This window comes from Ambystoma mexicanum, chromosome 6p (genome assembly GCF_040938575.1).
Source record: "Ambystoma mexicanum isolate Mex_15411 chromosome 6p, UKY_AmexF1_1, whole genome shotgun sequence".
NCBI classification, from domain to species: Eukaryota; Metazoa; Chordata; class Amphibia; order Caudata; family Ambystomatidae; genus Ambystoma; species Ambystoma mexicanum.
Genome location: NC_090935.1, coordinates 111,551,711 through 111,578,622, shown reverse-complemented (window position 1 = coordinate 111,578,622; position 26,912 = coordinate 111,551,711). Strand labels below are relative to the sequence as shown.

General features: G+C 46.5%; 1 protein-coding gene across 6 annotated transcripts in view; it reads right to left on the bottom strand.

The window, feature by feature from the left end:
- Positions 1 to 26,912, bottom strand: part of ATOSB (atos homolog B) — a 726,183-nt gene that overhangs the window by 147,637 nt on the left and 551,634 nt on the right. For all 6 annotated transcript variants that reach the window (XM_069626804.1, XM_069626800.1, XM_069626801.1 and 3 more), the window contains 2 exons: positions 15,838 to 15,896; positions 14,489 to 14,588 (listed from right to left, as the gene is read on the bottom strand). In XM_069626804.1, coding sequence (XP_069482905.1) covers positions 14,489 to 14,588; positions 15,838 to 15,896 — 159 coding nt within the window. The remainder of the gene's footprint in view (positions 1 to 14,488; positions 14,589 to 15,837; positions 15,897 to 26,912) is intronic.

Here is a 26,912-nt window from a genome sequence, read left to right as displayed (position 1 = left end):
TCAAGAAAATGAGAAAGGCGGCAGGAATCAAGAGACGTGACCTTGCCCTTTTTGTCCCAGGCCTGCAGAACTTTCGTGCAAGAGAAAGTAAAACCGCGAACAATAGCAAAAGTGTCTTGCAGCAGACGTAAACGGTACACGGGGCAAGCCTACACCTACACCGATAAGCAGAAACAAGGGAGATTCCTTCATCCGTGGTACTGGCCTTGACTCCGAAAGAAGGAAAGCAAAACAGTTAATCACATCCGTGATTCGAAGGGAGAACTGATAAGAGCCTGGCTGCGGTGAATGAAAGTTGCAAAGTGGCAAATTGATCCAAGTTCAAAGAATTGTTAAAGTGATAAGAGGGGGAGACCAGCCGCAGCGGGAACCAGCACCACTTGGGTGCTAACTCGAGAGACTCTGGTCAATCCCCGTCTGAGTGACACTACAGATACCAGAAGGCCATAGGAGAGCCGCCAAGATATGTCAAAGTGGTCACAACAGCAGGTCAAGCAAAATTCCCTGTACAATCGCAAGTCTATCATCTACAAACTGTTGAAAAACAAGTGAAGCGAATCACACAAGTATTGAACTGTGTATAAGAAAAGTGTGAAAGTAAAGAGGGGTCAGCGCCCAGAAGAGGGGGACTCAGGGTTGAGCTGCGATCATCCTAATCGAGAGCCAGAAGGGAAAGCGAAAGTAAAGAGCGAGACGGCAAGAGTGAACATGAACGAGGGATGCCAGTAAAGAGGGGCAAAGTCTAAGGTCCCAAGGACAGTGTGTTGACAGACTTGAACCCTGCCAATGGATGCCTACGATAAACTATTCAGAAAGACATTGCAATAATTGAAATAATTGAGAGACAAAGAAGCCATAGTGAACCCTGAAGGATGAAAGATTTAAGAAGGGTCAGCGCCCAGAAGAGGAGGACCCCGGGGTGAACCATTTGAAGTATCCTGCCTCCTGCAGGAACTACCATGAGCTAGTAATAACAAGGAGCAGGAACCAGGCTGACTCGGGTATGTAGAAAAAGGAAACACGCTTTATTCTCTTGGTTACAGGTTCAGTATTGAATATGGGAGAGAGAGAGATCATCAGTAGCTTCTGCCCTGGTTCCCTGCCCAGCTCCAAGTCCCCAACCATCTCCCCTGGAATCCCCACGTGCCCCAACACTCCAAGCTCCCCTAGCATTCCAACACAGGTCTTACACTGACTCAGACCTCATTCATACATATGCAGGATACAACACCCCCCCCCTTCTACAATCAAAAGAAAACGCACAAACACACAACCATGCTAGGACTAACAACCACAACATTTCTACTACTCCTTCCACCCTGGCCTGCCACACCAGGGTCTCGGTGCCGCCGCCACCACCAAGCACAACCTTGCCACAATGGACAAACAAAAACCAAAACTACAAACCAAAACCCACCAAACTAAAACACCTTCCTCCAGGCCTGCCACTCCTGGCCTCAAGTCTGCCACACTTGAGCACAAACCCAACATCCCGACAGAGGCTAACTCACCGGCCAAAATAGTGTATCCATGAATCTAGAAAACGTACACAGTCCTAAACATGCCAACAATGATCCCATGCACTCCAACATATATCCCAACAACCATGCCTCATGCCGTGCATGCTAACAGTTACATTTCTGTCTAGATGCGACGCAAGCTAGGGTTCAGAATCCTGAATGAGTTGCATGCTAAGAATCACATATGCTAACAATCACATTTCTGAAATTCCATCTAAGTGTGGCATATGCTAACAGTCACATTTCTGTCTAGATTTGGCGCAGACTAAACTTGAGAAATTCCATTTAGTGGTTTTTTAACCGTCAGCGTTATTGGGGCATGGCTCCCACCTCTTAACGTATGCTCATCTTTCCCTTGTATATGGGTTTCCTGTCAGGTGATTAGGTCTGGATTTTCCTTTGTTCTAGTTTTTCTAGCATATCAGTCTGGTCCCACTCACAAGGGCAGTCAAGAGGAGAATTGCCAAGCATTTCAGCGCTGGCCAGACTGCCCTTGTGGGTGGGACGGACTGATATGCAAATGGATATTTCTCCTCTGAAGGCTGCAGTGAGTTGAAACGTGGTTGTCTCTACTGAGTGGAAGAAATTCCATACAGCAGGGCATTTGCCCAATGTTCCTCCTCAGTAGAGGGCAGGGCCATTGCTACCACTAGGAAAGGTTAGGTGCTTGGCTATAATGTGAAATGTTTAGAGCGGCAAATGCATGATTTTTTTGTATAATATTTGTTTGATATAATGCATTCTCTCTGTCGTGACTGAGGCGGCCTGCACTCTCAGCTGCACTGTCTCTGCAGGGCTGTAGCAGCACCACACCGAGGGGGTTTGGTTTGGGTCGGACTCTGAAGGGGGTGGGCACAGCACGCGGGGTCCTGTGCAGGGCTCAGGCGGCACCTTAGCACTAGCACTGCACATGCCCACTGCCCTTGTGACTGAGGCTCGCTCATGGGAATGTCCTCTTTATTCTCCAACTTCTGGACGAGAGGACGGTCTTCTGGTGACTGGACCTTCTGTGGTGGCCTGCCGGGCTGTACACTAGCTGGAGCCTGTGTATCGCGAGGATTCGAGCGAGGGTTTGTGATTTGAGTAATGCAAAATTCCAAACTGAAATGTTTGTATGCTGTTCGGAATGGGTACCATCTACAGCAAATATCACGCTTTCTGCCATGTTCCATACAGCACGCTGCTGTTATTTTCATGGCCTTTTGGCATCCTGCATTAATGATTTGGACAGAAATACGTTCGGATTTTGCTAGGGTGCAGACACTGGCACCAAAAATTTAAATAGGTCGTGATGTCTTGTAGTTTTAAAATGTGACCGTGCAGGCGAAAGTTTGTTTGTTATTGCTCTGCTTGGATTTCCACCGGGGTTCTGGGCTGCTTGCCAATGTCTGTCTGCTGCCGGTATCCAGGAAGAGGGCAGCAGTTTGGGCAAAAGTGGTGGGTGGGAGGATGATCGGATCAGAAAACAGTGGGGATACGTCGGGCACAGAGAAGCGATCCGGGGTATTTGGGGGGTTACATACAAGCGGACATGGCAGGGAGTGCAGCTGGGCATTTATTGATTTGAAGAGTGTAACCAGGCCAGCAGCAGGGCACTGGCACCTAGATCCACTGGATCAGCAGCACGGTACCGGGGCTTGTGCGCGTCGATTTCTGTGTTGTGTGTACTGCAGCAGTATTTAGGCATTCATCATTTCTGGGACACTGGCTACACATGTGTGTGATATGTTCGAGGACAGTATCTGGGAACTCGCAGCAGGACATGAATTCATGGTTGTTGGGCATAGACCAGCAGCAAGGCATTGATCCGTCGGCGTGAGCGATACGTACAGGGGCGTGAGGCGTTGAATTGTGTACTCCATGTACAGTTACCGCAGGGCAATGCATCTTGTGTGGCTGTCACCTTCCAAGCCCCCCCCCCCTTCCATGCTCTTAAGACAAATATAGCCCCCTTCCAGGGGGCCGGGGCATCAGAAGCTGCAGGACCCATAATTCTGGCTGATCACTTTCTTTCATCCAGCAGAGCTTTTAAAGTAGGAGTGATTTACAAGTGACGGCCCATTTAAGAGACCATTGTTTTGGGCAAGATGCTCTTAACGTTTCTGTGTTCAGGCATGCAAATGGCCATTTATATTCTAAAAGCTAACGCACCACCAGTTTGCTGCCTAAAGCTAAGCCCTCTTCACAGCCACTTAAAATACAGCCCACAAAACAGTTTTAAACGAACTACATTACCTTCAGATGTTTATATTTAACACACCAAAAAGAGATTATTTTTGATAGAATGTAATATGTTCTTCACACCACATATAAAGCCAGTATTTTGAAAGTACGTTTTCAAAACTCAAATGCCATCATTTGCTTTATGCTGAATTGCATTCTGGTATTTGTAGTTTTCCATTCAAGATGAGTGAGAATAATGCCACAATCCAACACGTTTTGCCCAGCATGTTTCTAAAGGGTATATATTTGTCTGAATACCTTACTATGGTTGTCATAAAAATTAGTAATTTATATATGGCCAGGATGTGGTAAGAGGTTACAATCCTGGGGGGGGTTATTTTCCCTCATTGTGGCCATGTGTTGCTTGTCTGTGCCCAAGCGGATACATGTAGGTGGGCACACTTTTTTTTATAAGGCAGGCGCCTCCCCGCTTGGGTGTTTGGCTACAAAGATTTCACCCATGTTGTCATGTTCCAAGTTCCAAGTGCAGACACTTACCAGCAAAACCACATAAAAGTGTCATCAAAACACATGTCTTGTATTGGGATTTTGTTTTCTCTACAATATGTCACTATAGATTTTTGGGATTAAATGAAGGACACCTTGTATACGTTGTCAGTGTACTTAATAGAACACCTGCCCTCTCAGATAATTTTTCCGGTGTCAATTATTTTTTAAATGTTTATGCGCTTTTGTCTTGTGCACTTTCTTCTAAGGGGAAAAGGTCAATTGAGCCAAACTTGTATACTTCACTTAAAAATATGTACACTTACTGTGCATATATTCATAGATGCCAGCTTTTGATTTTTGCTACGGGTACAGAAGTTCCTACACTGAGGAAAGCATGCAAGCTGTACCCATCCTCAAAGAAGTGTTAGGACCTGGAGTGGAGGGAGTCAATCTTAACACTTTGCCTAGGATGGCAACGTTCCTTGCACTGGCCCTGATAGAGGGGCCCCCACACTCCTTTTAAAGCATACAAACACAGTCTTCTCCATAAGTAAAAGACATTTCAACCCTCAAAGGAAAAAGGTTTCCAAAAACGTGCACGAATCCCTCAAAGACAGAGATCATGACTGTGGCCTGATAAGCTGGGGCTATGCCGTCTCCATCACCAAGCTATATAACTTGTTCTCACGTCCACTAGATGGCAACTTGTGAATGACTTTGCGCATTGCTGCTGTTACCAAACCCACATTTAGAGTTCGAAGAAGCATTTGCTATTAGCCTCCTGTCAGAGTCCAGGTTGATCTGGCCTTGCTCATGCCATCAGCACCTGTAATCTGGTGTTCCATCTACGTTTGGTGGGAGCTTCAGGCTGCTTTCCTGCGCTGTGTTGTGTTGTCCTGCCTCCTGGTCAGGCCCTCCTCTATCCTCTGTGCTCCCTCATCCCACCCCGCCGTCCCTTCCGATTCCACCATGTCGCTTCCACACCCATACAGAGGCTGTTACAGCATAGGATTTGGCTACAAGGCTGTGCTCGCCCCCTTCATCAAAAGGATATTTTTTTCCAGTCAACATGGGATGCTAATAGCTTTAAGTGATGTGGCGAGGTATCAGCCTAAGCCCTCATGTAGGTGAGGCCCAGCCACCCAAGCACACCGCCCAGGATACCAGGCTGTTACTGGTCGTGAACGCCCACAACTGCGGCACTTAATGCTATATTAAAATATAGGAATGTGATCAGCTCTGTTGCAAACAATGCAGTGCTCAAGTGCAATAATGTGGCGTTAAGCACCTTGTTCGGCCTTTAACTTGGGAAGCCGGGCCGTTACCACCCATTCCAGCCCTTGGTACGGGTGCTCATTAGCACCCGAACCATGGGCCGGGATGGGGTTAATTAAACGTATTTTACTCCCGAGACGGGTCGACTCGTGGCATCCAATTCATGGAAAGAAAAGACTGTTCCAAGATTGCCGCCATGGAATGGGAAGGAGGGGCTCCGTAGACACTATCAGGGGAAATGTGCAAGGAGCAACAGCAGCTATGGCAGCTAAGGGTTAAGTGTGGTCTTTAAAAAAATAAAAAAGGGAACAGAGGGTGGCGGGAAGATGGCGGTGGCAGGAACTGGTCATCAGGCGGCCAGGAACGCGGGCTGAGAGCTCTGGTTTCAGCCTGGTTCCTAGCCACCTGATTGGCTGGCTCCCCAAGCATGGTGCTAATGATTGGTAAAGTTTTTCTCTGTTGTCTTTCCTCAATTGTTCTGTTTGGCTGGCTCCCCAAGCATGGTGCTAATGGTTGGTAAAGTCTTTCTCTGTTGTCTTTCCTCATTGTAAACAGAACAATCTACCTCCAGTGGGTGGAATGTTCCGATAGCAATATTGCTCCCTCCTTTGGCCATTACCCCTAGTATCGCCCCCTTGGCCCTCGTTAACTTTTGTGGGGTAAAAAGACAGCCCCAGAGTGACAGAGATGGAGAGGCCATGCTAGGCCCCCATTGTGAGAGTGAAGCTGGCTAATGTTGAGTTCCAAGAAATGATGCAAAACTGCAGCACTGCACGTGGTAAGAAACAACACCTTTGAAACACTGCGCATTTGGAAGATAAAAAGGAGGAATAATGGCTGAAATTTAAGAAATAAAGTCAAGTGACAGTTTGTGTTTATGAGGACTAAAAAGACTGAATTTCCATCATATAAAATGACAGCCTGTAAAAAGAAAGGCCTATTTCTTTTTTTTGTAAAAGTGAACACTCGTTTGCCACGTTAACTGTGGCCCATCTGTGTGCATTAAAGTAATAATGAATCTACCTCTGTTTTAATATAGTAGAAAAGAAAGATTGTATTCATGAACAGCAGGCCTCGCTATAATGCTAAAATGGTATATGTAAGCACATATTGTCGATTTAAAGCTGTATTTTCTGAAGTATGGATGCAGCTGGCGTTTTCCCCACTGAACTGAAAGGGCTGTGCCTTTGAAAACTTGTCCTCAAGACCTTTTGCTGAGGACCTCAAGGAGAAGGAGGTCTGGTTTTCAGTTTAAATAATAATATATACAGAGAAGTAGATCACAATGATGTGATTTACAGATAACAGAGCCAGCAGAAATTACCTTTAAGGTCAGGTCTCCCCATTAACTGTGCATTAACTTCAAACAAAAACCTTTGAAGCCCAGGAGGGGAGGGCATGATCACATGAGCCAGCCAGATGTCGATCAGGTCATAGAAGAGAAAATGAACTTAAGAATTGGTAGGGGCTATGTCAAACTGAGGGACCTGTCGTGCATTGCCATTGACTAACATTGAATACATTTTCCTGATTATAAAGTGCATTGTATGTCCCAGTGATCTCATCTTGGAATCATATTGAAGGAGACAAGAAGCCCGCCAGGACCATGTAAAAACGAATTGTGTGTGATGAATATTATGAGACAAATTATGATTCTAGCCTTTCCATAATTCCAAGGGAATAGAAAGTTGTTGTGATGATAGGTTATGGAAGTAAGGTTATGGAAGTAAGGTTGGGATCAGAAAGGGGCAGATTTGTGACTATGTCGGCTTGGGAACAAATCGGGAAAAACAGTAGCTCTGCCCAGGGAGGGCGTGCTGAAATAAAATTAATATTTTCCGACTCGCCATAAAATATAGAACTTAAACTATATATGTGCTTGCAATTATCTGAAAAATTGTGGTAGCTGTCATGTTAGATTTTAGGACACGGAGGAAGTTAAACGCACTTGTCATTTTAGGATGATGAATATCTCTCCTCCCTCAGCCCCCATCATTCACACCCCTGATTCCTTTTCCTATTAGCAGGCAGTGGGCATACTGGGGGGGAGGGAGAGAGCTGGCCAATCTGTAGCATGGGAAATATGATAATAATAGAGTGTCACCAGCCCTATAGGAGATCAGTTTTCTATCTGGGGTTCACTTTTCGACACTTGGGACATTTCTTTGGACTTTTGATTGTTCCCTTGACTTTCCCATGCTATTGCTGGATGTAGTCTGCTTCAGGACGCTTGCAAAGAACTAGCAGAGGGACAGGAAGAGCTACCAAGGACTTAAACATTGCAGGGGAGACGGAGACTGGGAAATCTAGAAGCTAGCTGGGCCTGCCATTTAAGGAACCAGAGGAAGTCTGGGTGCTGGGGACTACCCTTGACTGAAGTCTATGACCAGATCTGTGCTGTCCTCAGGGGAGCCCTGCTGTTTCCATGGATGCCCCATAATCAAGGCCTCCCATGTACGTACTATATCCCAATGCTATCAATAATGTGGGGGAATCTGCTAGCCTTAATCTCCATCTTGCATAGAGGGTAGGGGGTGGAACTGGGGAGGCCCTTAGCACATTTTATTAAATCTAATTCAAAATAATTCCAATATAGAAGTTTATCCTATCCATTTAAATTGAATTGTGTTTGGAACTGCATGCCTTAATCCTTCCCATTAAATTGTGGGGAGGGGAGAAGCTGTGCAGATCCTTAGCGCATTGAATTGAAGTTAAATCAATTAATTCCCATATAGAAAAATCATGGGATGAGTGTTAGAGTTCGAAACTAACAAAGTTCATGCCCAGTGTGTTGAAGCCGGTATAGACAATAAAGAACTTGGGTAACTACCTTTCTGAAACCCCTGTCTTCTGTACTGAAGGGGGTGTCCATAATCCTAAAATAAGTAACCCTAAAACGCTGCTCTTCAAGTGAATGTAGGGGGTGCAAAACGAAAATTCCCATTCATGTACTCGCATCACAAAACGATTTTTCCAAAGCCTGGCATTTCATTCAAATAAAAATCCAAAAACGATTTTCCCATTGAGTTCCTTTCCTGACTTTGCCTTTCATGCAAATAAAAACCCCAAAATGTTGCCACTGTATTCCCACTCCCTGTACCTTTCGTTCACATATCTAATTGAGGTGTGGAAGGTAGGAGTTGCTGCGTGAAAGGGGTTTGTGCCAAACTAAGCAATCACTGGGTGTTTTGTATGTTTCCTATTGGTTAATTGCAAGAAATCTGATGAAGAGCCGTTTAAAGTGATAGCTGTCCATCTCTATATGTTACCCTTGTGTTGTAGTATCTGTAAGTTCATTAGAAATATAAGTCAGTCAATTGCTGCAAGAACTTTGAATTTGTGATATTGTGTCATGCCACAGCGTTGACGGGCGATGTTTTGGTTGCTATTAAATGTTGTTGAACCTTAAATAAATACATATATTCCTAGTATACACCGGCCGGGTTCCTAGCTCATTGGTGGTACAGAGGGTATTTGTTGGGTTGGAGGCCTCACTAAAGTTGAATCTGTACAAGTGCTATGGGTGCACTCCACCTTGCTTGGGTGGGGGGGGAAGGAACTCCCGGATACGAGAGTGTCCACCTAATATAACGTGACACTTTGGCTTATGGGCATTATCATCAACTGGCAATTGCCCTGGGAATAAGTGATTATTACCTACAGAGAGAGTATATACCTGGGCCGACCTGACTACTTTTTACAGTGCAGTCTCAAGGCAGCAGCACTTCTACTATTACAGTGACTTCATTGCTGGCTGCAGTGCACTAGCCGAGGGGACACCCAAGTGAACCGAGTCCCCCTACTATTTTTAGAGAAGGTGTCTGGCGCGGTGTCCCTTAGGCCAGCCAAGTGAGCAGAGGAGGGTGTCCGATTTAAGTGCAAGCCTTTGGAGCCGAGCAGCACAGCAGGTCATGACATGGCACCCTGGCACCTTTTGATTTCAGATGGGTTTTTTATCCACATACCAAAGACCACATTTCAGACTCCCCAGGCATTCGATATTTACACCCATCAACGAATACAACACCTGCATTAAAAACAGCAAGCTATTAGTTTAATCTCTATAATGCTTGCTTGTGGGTTCGATGTGATCTTATCCAAGAGTTCATTAAATTATTTTTTTTTAACTGGTCGTTTTGCCGCAATTATATGCACTGGGGACCCCCGCACCAGGCTTATCACCCCTACATAAATTATTCACCTAAACCCACCCACACATATATTTGGGGCAAAACCCAACGTAAAAAATATAATGATTTCTGCTTTGACAAATTCTTCTGCAACAAAATCTCCCCATCCTGGCTGGTGTAGGACATAAAACAAGGCTTGTGGTAAACTGCAGATTGTATCTCAACATGTCAAAGATTGACTAAACCCAGGTGACTTCACTACAATTATAAACTAAGTCTTTTGACAGAAAAGACACAGTAAGTGGGTAGGATTTGCCCCAAGTCCCTCACTTTTAGCTAAGAGGTGAAGCTGCCATTTGGGCCCAGTCTGCAATATAACGAGTCAGGTTTCCAGTTATGGGGAATGAAACAAATATTTAAAAAAAACAAATCTAGAAATCCTTACTGAAAAACATGAAGCATCGAATTATGTTTGCACCTTTTTGTCCTCAATGTTCAACAGAAGCATCCAAGTGACAGAAAACAAAGATCAATCTTTGGAAGGTGGCAAGGGGCTTCGTTTTGACGATATGTCATGAGAAAAGTAAGATTTCTGTAGCAAGCTGGTGTGCTGGATTATAGATGCAAAGGCCCCCACGAGCTCGTATCCCACAAACGTTCATGCTAATTTAGGAAGATTTGCTGCCATTCATAAATGACAAAAGGCAGTCTCTTTCAAATGAAGAGCGGTATGAGGGCAATGGCTAGGCTCAAATGCCAGATGCGCGAGTGCTTTTCAGGATGAGTGCTTTCGCGGTGGCGAGGCCCTGACAAACGCACGGTCATCTCACGCTTTGCGCTAGCCACAAGAGTTGTGGAGGGATTAAAAGTGCTTGGTCAACTACTCTGGAAGTACTGAGACACATCTGCCTTAAAACAAGCATTGGCAAGTTTGGACTTTTGTGGAGGCATGGGAGAGGCACTTTGCCAGGCACTGCCGAAGTGGTGTTAATTCACCATTGATGGTAGCAGGTGCAAAATGTTGCAAGTACCTGGGCATCTAAGAGCAGTGCCGGACAAATGCCTAATACTTACACAAGCCAAGACTGTTGGCTTTGCCAATGCATGTTTTAACAGGACTTTAGGCAGACCTGGTTGACATTTTTATTACAACAGTAGCGTGTTCACTGCTCCAATTAAGTCATTAAATAAGACAGCTTTGAAAGAAAACACTGGCAGGCCCTTCGAGCACAATGTTTGATGGTGAGGCTTGAGTAAAGGGAGCTGAAAGAGTTGAGACGAGGAGGTGTGTTGTGTGGGGAGGGCAGGAACTGGGTGGAATGGCCAGGGATTAGCATGGCTATGCGCAGTCAATGGGTGGGCAAATAACCAAAACACCTTCAAGTTTTGTGTCTCTCCTCATATGCCATTTCTCCCTAGCTGTACCCGAATACAATAATTTCAGCGTCGCCTAATAGCCCAAATAAAACACAAAAAATACTACAATCCCGTGTTACACCTCTAGCCTAGGGTGCACAGATAAAAAATAACCGGGCCAGGGCATCGACATAAAAGTAGGACTGCATTTTGAAAGGGACTGCATTAAATGCCCATCAGTAGTGGGGTAATGAGGAGGCGGGGGAGAGGGTATGGGTCCAGTCACTCCTCTGGACTGGATTGGTTTGTGACAGTAAGCATGCTGAAAACAAAGCAACTTCTACCCGGATTACTAACTAGGTCTTGCTAATGCAGCCCTCACATGCGCGGCCGGTGGCTCGATCACTCTATGTCCATTGCTGCTAGCCAAAAGGGCGGTTAGTGGGTGAAGCCCAGCGTGTAACAGTAATTGCGCGGCATCTCATGTTAGGTTTTGCTAGTCTGACGGCCGCCAAGGGGTGGGGGCAGCAGCCCAAGGACGGCATTCTAGGCCACTGCGGGTTAGACCGAGGGGCGGCTTCCGTACCCACTTATTTTAGGTGTGACTATTTCAGCAATAACTAATATTCAACAGAGGAGATGAAGGTACAGGCCGACGTGCCAACATCCAGACAAGGCACCCTTGATTGTTTTAGCTTCCCATTTATGCCACGATTGCCTATTCTTATTTTCGCGAAATCCTCTTTGCTTTTATGCAAATCGCTAGGGGTAGGGCTCCATGAAGAGATACTGTGTTGGTGACCTGGCCTGGGGCCACGCCCCTCGGCCCACGCAAATTTTCCGACCGGCCTGGCCCCAATGAGAGCGTTCCCAGAGTAAGTTCCTTCCATTTCCAGCACTGAGTGTTGTGCAGTACACAGCCCAGTAACAAAACACACATACAACACATTGCATGAGCCTCTGACCTTTCCCCCCTCACAGCCGCCACTCTGCCAAGCTTTACCGGGTTGAAGCCTAGAAATGCCTATGGTTTATGTCTTCTTGTCGGGGTTACTCTAAGACATGTGGCCTGCCCCAACCAGCAGAAGGGGCCAGTGGAACATGTCCGTCATTTCATTTCATCTCATCTCTTGCCTTTTCGGGAGGTGTGCGCTTGCGCACGGCACTGGCGCGCCAGGGCGTATCCACAAGAACTCTCGAGTCTCTTGGGAGGCAACGCCACCTGGTTTCGCAAGGCGGTCCTGTCCCAGTGGTTATAGACCTTGGACTCCGCACATCTCTGGGAATGTGCAGTGCAGCAGTGCCCTGTGGTCAGACCTTTGATGGGATGCTTTATGTACATGCAGGGCTTTAAGTGGGCCGGGGCCGGCCGGGGCTCTTCGTTTTGAGGCGGGGCCCTGCCGGGGCCCAGTAATCTCCCCTGACAGCCCCGACCACTACACGAAAAGGCATTTTTTTCTACAGCCTGAAGTTCTCGCTCGTGTGTCAGAGCTTCAGGCTACAGAAAAAATGCCTTTCAGCCATAATGGTGGCGCTGCACCTGCGAGGCATCCCTTTAATCAAGAGATTCCCGCCGGCTGGCGCCACCATTATGGAGAAACGTGAGGCCGCTGGAAGCAGAGGCCTTGCTTTCTAAATACTGGAGCTCCCGCGATTCGCGGGAGTTTCACTATTTAGGAAAAAGGCCTCTGCTTCCAGTGGCCTCACCCTTTCAGCCTTAATGGTGGTGCTGCCGCTCTCCAGCTGGCGAGGGGCGGCACCACCATTAAGGCTGAATAGGCAGGCGCTGTCCCCTGCCAGGCAAGCCTATACAAAATAAATGCAGAGATCAGCACCTCTACAGAAGGCTGCCTGGCAGGGGTGGCAGTAGCCCATTGAGCCGGGGCTCGTCAAGGGGGCGTGGCCTAACGGGCCATCAAGACCCCGCTGTTAGGCCACGCCCCCTCGACGAGCCCGGCTCGATTTGTAGTGCCACTACAGGACATATGGCCTGGACGGGCTGAAAATTCAAGGTGGGGTCACTTTTCAAAACGACATTTGGAAGCCACCTTGTCTGCAGCTGGGGAAACGTGCCTTTATCAGACTGTACACAACAATTAATTGACCTGGTGTAGATTAGGATTTTCAAGTGCAAAAGAGCAGAGGTGGACTGGTAAATAGGTTTTTTGGGCCACACTATACTCCAAAAAATGAAAAGAATTGACTGCACCATAGGAGGGAGGGCAAACCTGTGGGGTCAAGATTAGATTGGAGAATGTGTTTCAGAAAATTGCAATGTGTGATTGTCCTTGATTTATCATTGAGTTGGCAGAACATGAGCCACTCCTTGAACATCACTAATCTCCAAACAGGTGTACTGGCCCCACACCAAACCGCTAAATACAGGGTGAAACAGGTTTGTGATTTTTGGAGTTGCAGCGTTGGTCTGCAAATAGACATTTAAAGTGACGCAGCCCTCAGTTTGTGAATACTGATGCTTTCTTTAGGGAATAGGTACAGAATCACTGGCTCTGCTGGATGTTCATCTACGCTGGTGGACGAGGGCCCCCATCCCATTAACGCCCAGTACACATCTAGGGGCGCTAGTGAATATTGCTTTTAGGTCCCCGGGTTTATGCCCTGGGGTGCCGACAGCTATGAATTAGCATGAAATAACTGGCTGCCGCAAAAGCACTCAAACCGTTTATTCAAAGAAATACTCATCTAGGATAGCCATCATTGAAATAGAGGGGGGGGAGGGGGCGTGCATTCCATGTCCATGACGGCAAAGGGTTCGTCATGGTAAGTCTGAGCAATGGATGAGCCAGGGAAAGTGGTGGCAACAAGGAAGATAAAACACAGTCCCTATGGTGGTGATAAGTGCTGCATAAATGCATATTAGCACCCTAGGCGGGTCCCGGAGCCAATCAGGTTGATCAAAGCCGGCATTGTGAGGAAGCTCTCTGTTGCCTGTGCCCTCAGTCATCCCACCACTTTCCCCGGCCGGTGCTCCATCCCTTCCCTCACCCTCTCTCCCCCTCTCACAAAGTCTCCCACAAAGACTTACAGTGGGGTGAGAGCGAGGTTGGGATATAAGGGTGCCCTCTGGGGAAAAGAGGAGTTATAATGAGGATGACCCCTGCTAATTGCGCAGGGAGTCTTGATTCTATTAAAGACTAGGAGGCGAGCATTAGAGTAATAAAATAAGAAGTTGAAACATAATGCTCGCCTCCAATCTTGATGATTTACAGTGAGACACAGGGAGGATTCTGGGGGAATAGGACAATGATACCTCCATTACTTCAATCCATGATTAAAGGAGGGAGGGGCTGTGCAATTTAAGGTGATACAAGGGACAAGCCCCCAGACAACATAAAGAAAGCAACCAGTGAAGAGCTGAAACCCTAAAAGAAAAACGATGTAGCTTTTTTTTTTTGTCAGTCATGGGTATCCCCCTCCCAATGTGCGGGGGCCCATTTCAATGGAAAAGGTTGAAACGCCCAGCCCCAGATGCCGGCCATCACAATGGCCATTAAATTGAGACCCTGCCATTACCTCAAAGTTCCCAAGCAGGGAGCGGCTGACAGAGGACGACGCCCAGGACCCAGTCGGAGGCCGGCTGATCACGCCCTTCCGAAGGCTGCGAAGATGTCTCCTGAGAAGTGAAGAAAGGAGTCAGTGTTGTGCTAATCCCAAAAACCAAACACGTACTCCATTCTGCAATTTCACAAAGTTCTGTATTGAAAATCCTCACGCTACGGTAAACTTCAACAGAAATCCTGTAACTAAAAGCATTTGCTAATATTATAACCGCACAGCTTTAATAAAAAAAATAATTTAAAAAATCATTATTGTATATGCAAACCATAGTCCTATAAAAACGGCTATTTCATGTTTTTGTGTTCCACTTTTATACCGATATTGCTGACTACAACTGAAACCCCTTCTATTAAGTTCACAGACTGTTGCTACCTTCCTCTTTTGAAAGTAGGAGTCCAAGTCTGGTCTTCTTGGTTCTCAGCCAGACCAGGTTTTCGGGATAACCCCAGACTATGTAAATACCGGTCATTTCGACTCACTGTATTCTAATGGGCTGTGTGTGCATAACATGAAACCATGGGGTGGATCTCGCTCTTGTGGACTGAACTTGGTGACCCCCCCCCCCTGCTCTTAAGCCACTTATGTTTCTACTTTGAAGCCAGTTCAAGTTTCTGCGAAGACAGAAAGGAGCAGGTCACTCAATGTCTCGGTCATGCTCATGGTTGATGGGATGAGGCTTTGACATATTTTCAATTCATATCTGGTTAATTGAGCCTTGATCAAAAATGGGAAAATGAAATTGCTTGAAATTCTGTTGTAACCTACTTCCCCCAAATGAAATAAAATACCCAGCGGAAATCAATACTATTGCATTTATAGGATTGAATTTCACATGCACCCCTTGCTCCAGATAAGATTTTGACGTGAGTATTTTAATCCCTATTTTTTTAAAGTTGGAAGTAAAAAAGTAAGCCACATAAATATTTGCACAGAGTTATTCATGCACATTAAAAATATACATTTGTGCCACTTCAGATCAGGCAGCAAGACTAGAAGACTTTATTCCTGTGGCACAAAGTGTACTAGTGGTCCAAAATATCCATGGAGCTCTGTGTATGAAAATAGGGGATGGTCTCCAGTATTTGCCTATTTATAGGGAGTAAAAGTGGCCAATGCACCCCTCATCTATAGGGCTGGGTGCACCTGTACAGAGGGCTTCCAAGGTTGCACTGGAATAGTTGTTTTAGAGCGAGTCGATGAATACGCTAACCCCACTGACCAATGGAAGATCTTTGCCCTGGACAAGAAACTCGCCATGTCAACCGCAGAACAGCCAGCGCGTGGTAGAGGCGTGTGGTACTTACGATTTGGAACGCAGTCCACTCTTGAGCCGTCGGCTGGCGTAAGTGCAATCTGCTGTACTCTAAAGAGGGAAGTAAGAGAAAGACAGTGTGAGAAACTGCCATTAAACTGCTTAAATGTAGGATGTCCACCATGTTTTGGAGGGGTTGGCACAGTCATCTTCATGGACTAGACACCACATGCCAGTTGAAGGACACTTGGCCGCAGAGTTGTCAACCTCAATATACCCACGCCCCCATCCCTCCAACACACTGTGCATCTTCTGGCCACCATGTCACTTACCGCTGTGTGCTCTCTCCTCTACACTCAAGTATTCAAGGCATCCTGCTTTGGGGATGAATATAGTCAGACACTCACCAATGCCATTTTTTCTCTACCTAAAACAGGGGTCTGCAACCTTTGGTTCTCCAGGTGTTTTGGACTAGTCAATGGTGAAGGATCGTGGGCGTCCTTGTCCAAAACATCTGGCGATACACGTTTCCAGACCCCTGGACTAGTGCCTTACCAACACGGTCCACTACGCAAACCTTTGTGGGATTTTTGTCCTCTTCTTTCTCAATCTCACTTGCGCTTCCCCCTCTGCTCCTTAATATCCTTCTGACGAAGGCCATTGACAGCCTAGACAATCGTCTAAATGGCGTTTCCTTTGCCTCAGTAGCGCAGTTTGACACCACCCTCTATTTAGCGGTCTTCCTCTGCCAGGGGTCTACAACCTTTGGTACTCCAGTTGTTTTGTACTACAACTCCCATCATCTCGAACCAGCACAGTTGATAGCCAGATATCATGGGATTTGTAGTCCAAAAATCTGGAGAGCCAAAGGTTGCAGACTCCTACCCCATTCTAGAGAGACCTACTGGTCCTTATTAGAGAGTCAGCCACTCCTGTTGCATGGAAAAGTCTCCTACACCAAATTAAAAACTGCAATATCCAGACTGTTATCGCTCCCATGAGGAAAAGGTCCCCAGCATACTCTATTTTTCATAAGAAGGGAATGGCTGTCATGTGGGTTATAGTCAAACAATGATTCCAAACAGTTCTACAGCGAAAAGTAAGAGTTGCTACTTTGAGGATATAGAATGTGACTTCAGACTAAACTAGTCTGCTCATGTCCCTGCCTACTCGAAGCCTCGTCTCCAATCTACAGCCCGCTTGGTCTTTCCTCTGCATTCACTAAAATGGAAATTGACGCTCCAAGAACCCAACACACATCTGAATGAATCCCCTTGTGCACACGTTTATCAACGGTCATTTCAACTTACTAACAGGTCCACGGTGTCCATATGCCTCGGACCACTTAAGCAAATCACAGAGAAACCCGGCTGTGCTTAGGTGACCACCGTAGCCAAGAGATGTGGGGGTCTTTTATATCCCGCGGCGCTGTCCGCAGGCAGAGTCCCACGAGGGCAGAAGCCCAGCTTCAGGTGGGGTGCCGGGAGAACCATTTCTAGCGGGTGAATCACTGGCCAGGTATCTCCCATCAAGGGCTGTGGGTCCAGAGTGCAGTGGAAGCTAGGGCCAGCAAAAGCTTTCAGCCGATGCTCACCAGTCACGTGAGCCATTGTCCCTGGGTGCACAGCAGTGTTTCCAGAAACCCAACCCCTGACACCACTCGACCCTCTCCGCTGCCCCTGCAGCTACGCTGGTGGATGTGGGATTCATCTCGGATGCAGAACAAAAACGAGCACTGGTGCCAGTGGCATACGCTATTCCCAGCACCTCGGAGGACCTGTACTGCTGGCAGTCTTTTCCCGCCAGCTTTCCTAGAGGAGAACTTGCTTTCCCAGGCGAGGTTCCGATTGGATGCTGCTGTCACGAGGATTTACAGCGGCCCTCACAGTGACTTAATGTGGCAGAGAGAGTTTAGATATAATGTTGCCCTCTGAGGATAAGAGGCGTGCTAATGGAATGCCCACTTACATGCGACTCATAGCTAGACACAAGGAGGGTTTGCTGTGGTCCAATAGGAAAATGATATCTCAACGACTTCCACCAAGGGCAGAAAAGAAGGTATGATATGCCGGTCCTCTCCTAATTACTGCCAACGAGTAGGGGACTTCTGATGGCAGAGTAGGGGACTTCTGATGGCAGAGTAGGGGACTTCTGATGGCATGCCAGTGATTTCCAGCGAGAGCAAGAGGGGAGTTTGCATTTTAGGGGTCATCTCCCAATGACTTCCATTAGGGCTGCTTGACCAGTAAATTACAGAAAGGACGGATCCGCTCTGAGGAGGGGGATCAGCTCTAATGGGAAGCGCTTGCAGGCTTCTCAGCGCTTCACTCCACTTCCACTGTATCTCCAGCAGCACCCGCCTTCATTCCCGCTTCGCTTCTCCCAGAATGTGCGGCAAGGGCCCTTCTGATGGACGGAGCCTGGGCCAGCGACGGCAAGGGCGGCCAAGTTCATATCTTACGTATTTTCTCATTGCCCTCTAACGTTTACTTCCTCGTTGCTACTGACCGCTCCTTCCCATCCTAAAAGTGGAACCCTGCCAGCATACATCAAAAGTGTGGCTTTTTGTGTAGCATTTTCCCTCTAACTTTGATTGTTCCCCAGTGTGCCGCTCTAACATCTGTTGAGTCGAGGCAGACTTGATGGCATCCGTACAGAAACGTCTTTACTTGTCCATAATATGCCTGTACTCTGGAAGAGCCTCTTATCGTCAGGTGAGCCCCTTTTGTGAAGTAGCCCAGAATGCTGAGAGCTTGCAACTCCCGCAACTTGAAGAGGTGATCGTGTACCAGATGCAGGAACTCACTCCTGAAGGCAGAAAATGCTGCTCCCAATCATGTGAGGTCTACCAGGGAACCCATACCAGTCGGCCCTCCCTGGGGTGCTCGTGTGACAGGCAAATACGATGGGTCACCAGAAAAGTTGTGCAAGTTCCTGGATGCATGTTAGGGAGAATCGTCGAATAAGGCTAATTTCCCAAACCTAGTGAGTCCCCCAGCAGCTTTGCTGGATTTTTGGGGTTTATTTTTTTTCTCCTGCTAAGAGTGAGACTCTTTTTCTCCCACTCTTAGACATGATTTGAGATATCCTTTGACTATGTAATGTGTTTTATGGGCTATGGGGTATTTTACTCCATAGGGCTTCATGTGTTTTTGGTAAGTGTGTTACACAGCACCCTCAGTGCAGTAACACAGGGGTGTCATAGTGACCCCCAAACAGACTCCATACCCTGGGACTGACTACTGTCTCCCAGGGCATGTAAAGTCACCATTGACTTTACTAGTCTTAAATTGGGAACAGAACCAGTACAAACCATCATATTGAGGAAGTACTGGTAGGGGTAATTAGATTACCCCTGGGTCTGTTTTTCGAGGGGGCACTGTGCAGTCCCCCCTCGTCGAGTTTCTGGCCGGTGGCAGTGGTTACCACGCAAAATATTCCTTAAGAATATTTCCTATGGGATTTTCCCATTCATTTTAAACGCACCACTTTTTAGTGCAATGTTAAAGATACCGCCGGGTTATTTATTTAATATTTATTCCTCGGTTGGGTCTTTTCGCCAGGACTCGGTTTTAAAATGGTGTTTGTGTTCGCCTCTGTAACTCCAACCCAAGTCGAGCCCTTTGTTCCACTTTTTGGCGGGCTTCTACACAGAAGCCTCCAAAAGTGGTGCCACTCTGTCTGGGTATACAGGATGTGTGGGAAGGGGGTTTAGACACCCTGGACTGAGTTGCCTCGGCAACTCAAGTCGCACTCTTGTGTGATTGGCCCAGTAGTGAGCCGCCCGGCTCACCACTTAGCATGTTTGAGTGACAGCTAGGACTGATGAATGGGGGTTTTCTGCATAAAAGCAAGGCTTTGGGGACTGGGACTTCAGACGTCGCCACAGGACCAAAGAATCCGAAGAGGGAGAAGCTGAGCCGACCTGCAACGACAACACCACCGGTGTAGCCCTGCTGAACCGACTCACCACTTCTTCCAACGAGAGAGATCTTCATCCGAAGAGCCTTCTTCCTTTGACTGGTGGGGATAACCAGTTTGCCCGACTTTTTCGCCTTCCGGACCATCTCGTGGCCGCCTTGCCTGTGCCAAGCATCCCGGCAACCCGGATACCACATTTTACCACTACTGCGAATAAAAGGGTAGTACCTTTTAACCGGAGAACTCCGTGGCTGGTTTCTTCCCTGGCAGTGCAACGACCTTCAGCTTTCCTCCACGTCGAGATCTTCTCTTCCTCTGGAGGACGCCGCAACTTGCATCCACTGCCAGGAACAACTGCCCCCGCTGGAGGATTCTCTCCACTTTCAAGGTACTGTGTCCGCCTGGCCTCCCTCGCAACGGTCTGTGTGGGGTGTCTCGTAAATCCTCATTTTATCACTTGGGTTGGCCCTAGGCTGGCTAAGTGAACTTTTCTGAGCTGAACTTGTTCATTTTTAAACTCTCTGCAAGACTATTCAAGCCTTTTAAACGGTGTGATCTTGGGCGCATTGGTGTTCTACTCTCTCCAAGAGGGAGCCTGGCCTCTGAACATTTTGCTCACCAGTAGACTTTGACTTTCCTGCCTTGCTGAGTGCTTCTAAAGTATTGTGTTGTGTGCTGTTCCTAATTTCTGCCTTTTCCCTCCCTTTTTCTTAACTTATTGGAGTGCCAATATTTAGTTAAGCGCTCACCTCTGTCTGGAAATAAGTGGTGTTAACTAAGACTTGTCTAATAAGGAATTAGGGATGTATATATGTTAATAGTGACTGTGTTTTTGAACTTGCTTACTATAATAGTGCTAGAGTGTTTCTAAGTGTGTCTTTAAATAAATAATTATATACTTGATACCAAAGCTCTGGTCAGCGTTTGCTTGTGCTACTGTATTTTGGTACCTATCTTGTACACTCTATATACTGTCTAACTCTTCTCGAGATGGGTCTGGCTGCTCAGCCACAGCTACCAGGTAAATCTGGGTGGTACAGACTGCTACCAATTGGATTTACTGCCAACACCTGTAGTCTTAAGCCTTTTGCAGTGGTCCCCAGGGGAACTGCACAGGTTTCTGCCAAACAATGCATATGTGGTCCAAATCTCATTCAAACCAGTGGCCATTGCCACTTCCAGGGCAAAAGTATGGCATCTAATTTCCAACATGATTGCGAATACCCTGGGTTGGGCAACCTCACTAGTAACAGCGGATTGCCCTCCAATAAAGGATTACCAGCGATCCGTAGCAGCCACGAGAGAGAGATTTGACAGAGCGGAACTCACTCGGCTCATGAAACTCTGTTGGACATTACTCGCGGTTGTATGGATTTTCTTTCTTATGCATCCCGATTTAAGAAAGTAGCCACCGAGCCAGACTGGTCTAAGACTGTCGAGTTGAGGCGTGCATAAAATGAAGACATTAAGGGTGAACTAGTGAGAGCCTGCCCGACCAGCCTCCCTCACAGAATTAATCACAATGGTATTGCATCTAGAATATCGCCCAACAGAAAGCAAGGATGAGAAGAAGCAATCCCATTCTTTCATCGCAGCCTCCTCACCAACATATGAATCTCCATCAGAGGCTGAAGTCATGGAGAGATTGGGGAAGCACGAGGGCTGTCTGATCAAGAGAGACGTAAGAGGAGGGATAAGGGCCCATGCCTGTATGGCGGAGAAAAGAGACATCTCTGTGGAATGTTCTGGTTAGCCACCTAGGAGACCACGAAATGCCAGATCCCTTTCTTAGCTGGGACAGAGGAACGATGTCAAATAAGACGCCCCACTATGATCCCGTCTCTCACTCCGCACTGTTCGGATAATACTCTTCCGGTCCTCAGAGTCTGCTTTAGGTCCAGCTCAGAGTCCACTCTTGAAGCATTAGCCCTTGTAGACAGTAAAGCAGCAGACCATTCATGAATGATATGCGATCTAAGGAACATCGAGTGCCTAGGGAAGTGAAGGAATCCATTGTACCCATAGAGGGGATGGATGGGCACCCCTTGAATTCTAGGTTTATTATGGAAAAACTGAGATGGGGCTCATACAGATTGCCTTCAATCGGGAATCTGCCTGCTCTGATTTAATATGTGCTGCTCACTCGGATATCCTCAGCACCCACAGACTGAGCAGACGACCCCTGCATATACTGGACGACCAATACATTGTACCCGGGTTCGGACTACTGTTCTAGAACATGTTATGAAGAGGGCGCTAATGGGTGGAATACTGCAGACCCTACGTGTAACCAAAGGCCTCCATCTGTCTCTCCAATCAACCTTAGTCTCATTCCCTTACCTACTAGGAGTACATTGATATATGGGAGGGGACAAAGTTCAGAGACATACACAAGGTTGGTAGTTTGTCCAATTACTTTTATTCAAATAATAAAAGGGGTTGGACAAATGCCTCACTAGCCCCAACACTATGAGGGGTTTCCCTGCCTCAGCAAAACTAACCAATTAGACAGTTGTCAGGATGTCTAAAATATTGTCCTTGTCCACAATCTGGTGTCCAAAATCAAATCTGACTCTCGCACTCTAAGTTCTACAAAACATACTACAAGGGAAAAACAAAGGGTCTCCCGGCTGGTCTCTTGCAACCTGCTTCAATTCCTGTGTGCAAAGCTCCAATATGAAAGTCCGCCAACTCAAAGTAATGTTTGCTTGCTTGTTAGATATTTCTGGTTAGATGAAGAGGCTTTCTTCCACTAAACAGAGTTTGGCAATGCCAAGGGGGACAATCCACTTCCCCTGGTCTTTCCAGTTACACTGTCTATAGAGAGCAAGTGTTCATAGAGTGTTTCCCAGGCAATCTTGGTTTACTCTATTACCAAGGATTACCAACCTTGTTTCTCAGGATCACTGGGACGAGGAAGAGCAGGGGTCTCCCTCTCTTTGCAAGCATAGGTATCGTATTTTGCTTATACCCATGTTTTTATTATTGTATTTCGTCCGTTCCCTTCTGGTAAAGTGGGTATACTCTCCTGTCCAATTTACCAATTAGTTTGAAGCATCACTTTTTACGTAGAGGTTTGTCTGTCCAAATCGGCATTTATTTACTCGAATCTCACATGTGGTAGGGTGTTGTGGGATCCACTTGAATATTTGTCATGTAACAGTTCGAAAGCCCGCTCCCGCCTCTTTTCAGCCAGTACCAGATATTCTGCCTTGTTGCGTCTTCTGCGCGGCAGCTGGAACTCTGTTGTGCACATGATTATGCGCCCAGCTACCTCAGGGTTTGGACGCGCTTTATAAATAAACAAACTAAACTAAACTAAACTCACACTTATGGTTCACATGGTTTTCCTCCTGGACTGACATTTGGTAACAGGGATAGAAGTACAGCTCTCCTGGACTTCTCCAGCAACCTCCTACAGCAGCTTCACCATCGCTTAGCAAACCAGCTATTCGCCAGCTCGTGGTGTCTGATTGAGCCTGTCTGGTTTCTCTGCCATTCTACTTCCCCGTGCTGTTCACGCACCCTTTTACATTAATTGCTGCCAACTTTAAATATAAGTGAAATGAAATGATATTTTATTTATATCACGCTTGTACACAAGTGTGTTAAAATGCTCTCCACTTGCTACCAACTATGTTATGTTATGGGCATTTGTAACACGCACTTTCACCCAAAGGCATCCTGGTGCGAGGAATGGAGTCAGTACCAGCCCCAGCAGTAACCCTAAAACAGTAAAGTTTTCAACGCTCTTCTGAATTGAAGATGGTTTGCCATGCCTCTAAGACCCATGGGCAGCCCATTCCACAATCTGCTGGCAGCATAAGAAAAAGCCAGTCCACCCACACAGACCCGACAAATCTTTGGGACAAGAACCAAATTGGCTTCTCCGGAACGCAACGGGCTGCTTGGAACATAACGGGGAAATTTGTCCTGCAAATATTCTGATCCCTGCTTAAAAAAGGCACGATGTACCAGATAAAGGGCCTTGAATTTAATCTTTGTGCCACTGGAAGCCAGTGAAGTGCCCGAAGCACAGGACATGCATGAACTCCATAAGGAGAGGCGGTGGCCACCCGAGCAGCCAAGGTCTGCTGCAATTGTAGACGATGCACAGCCCAAGAGGTTGAGCCAGGTATAATACGTTAGAATAATCAATCCTGCTGGTAATCAGGGAGGACACCACCGGTGGAGGCAGACGTTCAGGCAAGAAAGGCAGAACCTTGCGCAAGTCTAAGAAAAAAGTGACCAGTCTTACAGACTGCACAAACCTGAGATGCAATTTAGAGGTCGGATGACAGAAGGACACCTAAATTCCTAACCACCTTCACCAGAGTGGGACAGTCACCTAAAGTAGAAGGCCAGAAGGACCATTCAGCAGAAAGCAGCCCACCACCAAGATTTTGGTCTTGTCCCCATTCAACTTCATCCAATTCGCACTCATCCAATTTCCTACTGACGACAGACACTCCCTGAATTCATGGGCCACCGTGCCTTTATCCTGATCAAGACGGACCAGGATCTGTGTCTCGTCGGCATAAGAATAACAGCGGAAGCCGCAGGAACGGATGAGGCGAATTAGCGGCTGAATATAGATGTTAAAAATCATAGGTGACAAGGCCCACCCGTGAGGCACACCACAAAGTAATAGCTGGGAAAGTGGAGCAAAAGAAGGCAGTGATATAGATTTGTCCCCATCAGCGAGGAAATATGCAAACCAGCCCAGGACGGACCCCGAGAGGCCAACAGTCTGAAGGCGGGCTAGCAAGATGGCATGATCGACAGTGTCGAATGCCACCGACAGGTTTAATATGATCAGAGCTCCCACTCCGCCCTGGTCGACTAATATGGGAAGAACATTGCTCACAGACACTAGGACACCCTCAGTGCCTCGCCCCGGGCGGAAACCTGACTGAAAGGTGTCAAAAAGAGGACGACTTCAAAAAGACAGAAATAAGAGGAGCTATTACAGACTCAAATTGCTTCATAGAAAAGGGAAGCAGAGAAATAGGATGAAAATTAGCCAACACAGTGACATCAAGTGAGGGCTTTTTAAGAAGCGGGATCACCACAGCCTGCTTCAACTCAGATGGCACCGAGCCGGATGGACAAGAGGAATTCACAGCCTCCACTACCCAGGGAATCAAATCTTGCAGAATCTTTTTCAAAATGGCCAGAGGAATAGGGTCAGATGGGGCGGCTGACTTCAGGCGCTCAACTGCCTGGGAGACTTCAAAAGCCTGGAATTCGGGAAACCTGTTCCATCCCATACCCTCAGCAGCTACCCTATCTCCAGAAGTAGTAGTAGCAGTAGCCTGCTTGCCTCCTGAGATGTTAAAACAAATATCGGCTACTTTAGTGTGGAAAAAAGTCAGACAGTGAGACGGCAACGGGTCAGAGACTTTAGAGTGTACAAGGGATATGACGTGGCCCTTGTAGGAAACTCTCCGACACGGAATCAGTGAGTCGGAGGAAGCCGACAGCAAGCTGAATCATATGGAGCCCAAGGTTGCAAGTGGCAAAATTAGATGAACACAAGAATTTCAGAACAAATAACTTGTGTGCGTATGAACTTTTGGGGGAAGCCCAGAGAAGGGCCAGCTGCAGAGTGGTCTGGTGCCGCAGGAGTGCTCATTTGAAGGACTCTCGCTGGTCCCTTCTGCGTTGAAACTACTAGTATCAGAAGGCCCTCGGAAAGGGCAGCGTGAGGTGTTGGAGTGGTCCTACAAGGGTCACGTCAAATCCATGGGGTGAAGAGTAATACACCCGTGAACACTGTGTAGACAAGCGTGAACCCGAGGGTTGTCTGTAGTGGGAAGTTGCAAGCTGCATTTGAGAGGCTGTAGTGAACCAGACGGAGGGAGGCCCAAGTTGCAAGAAGGATCAGAGCCAGGCGGAAGGAGACCCAAGGGGTGAAGAGCCATTGTCTAAGGTACAAGACGACCGACTGAACTTCCGTTTGTTGTTTTCGATCCAGCAGACCGTCTTAGGTAAGAGACTTTGTAGAAAAGAGACTTGAGGGTTTAGATAGAAGCGCACACCTATAGTAAGTAAGATTAGTAAAGAGATTCGAGGATTATGTTGTATAAACTTTTAGGTGCGGGGGGGAAAACTGAGGTCATGGCACAAGACCCCGACAATAAACAGTAAACAGAAAGAGGATTCAACTTGGGAACCCTCCCGTCCCCTGCACACTTTCAAATGTTTGGATTAATCCAATACAGTTGTTTAAACTGCGTTATATACATTGTACATACATTTGTTTCTAACACATATGGTCAGACACAGGAGTGTGAGATAAAAAAATATATATCTTTATAGTCAGGCTGTATTATTTTCAGCAAGAATTATAGTTCAGACAAAGATTATTTACAGTGCATAGAAACATTATCAATAGATAAAGCTCAAATTGAAGAAAAATGGAGTCCAAATTGATTAGCGACGCGTTTCGAGGAAGTTCTCCTCTTCTTCATAAGGCCACACTTGGACTCTTAAAAAGGAAAGCATAAATTCAGTAAAGAAAATTTTGTAAGCACAATGCATAGACTGTTCATGTCATATTAAATGTATACAGTTAAAAAATAAATGGCATTAATTGTATTTAGAACATTAATCTGTCCCTAAAAAATAGGGAATTGAAACAATGTAGCATGTTCTAATATGCATTGTAATTCATGCAACATTATAAGATTAACTAGGTTGCCCCTGCTCGAGAGAGCGGCTGAAGGTCTACTGAAGCATCTTTTCCTGCAAAATTAACTGTATAACGTCCATCATACTGTAATTTAGTAGAGTACTACCTCTAATGGGATCTATCACGTGGATGGTGAAACATAAGCTAAAGAAAATTAAATATGTAGGTAAAACAACACACAGATAGTTCTTAGGCTGTATCAATCTAATATGGAAAAAATATAAAAATCGTTACCTCTGTGAGTAGAAAGTGCCGGAAACAGAGAACCGGACGGAGCGGTGAAAATAGATAGACAGTCTTCGTGCATCAGTTAGTTCCTTAAAACATGGCTAATTCCCAAAAAGATACCAGAAATCTAAAGAAAACAAAGCCTGATCAATGCCAAGCTCAATGTTCAAACGTAACAGTCATAGGTGTGAGATAAAAAATTGAGTAACATACCTAACCAAAATATGGAGGGCGGAAAATAATCAATAAAGCGGCCCACATAAGGATGTAGAACTTAAGTATCC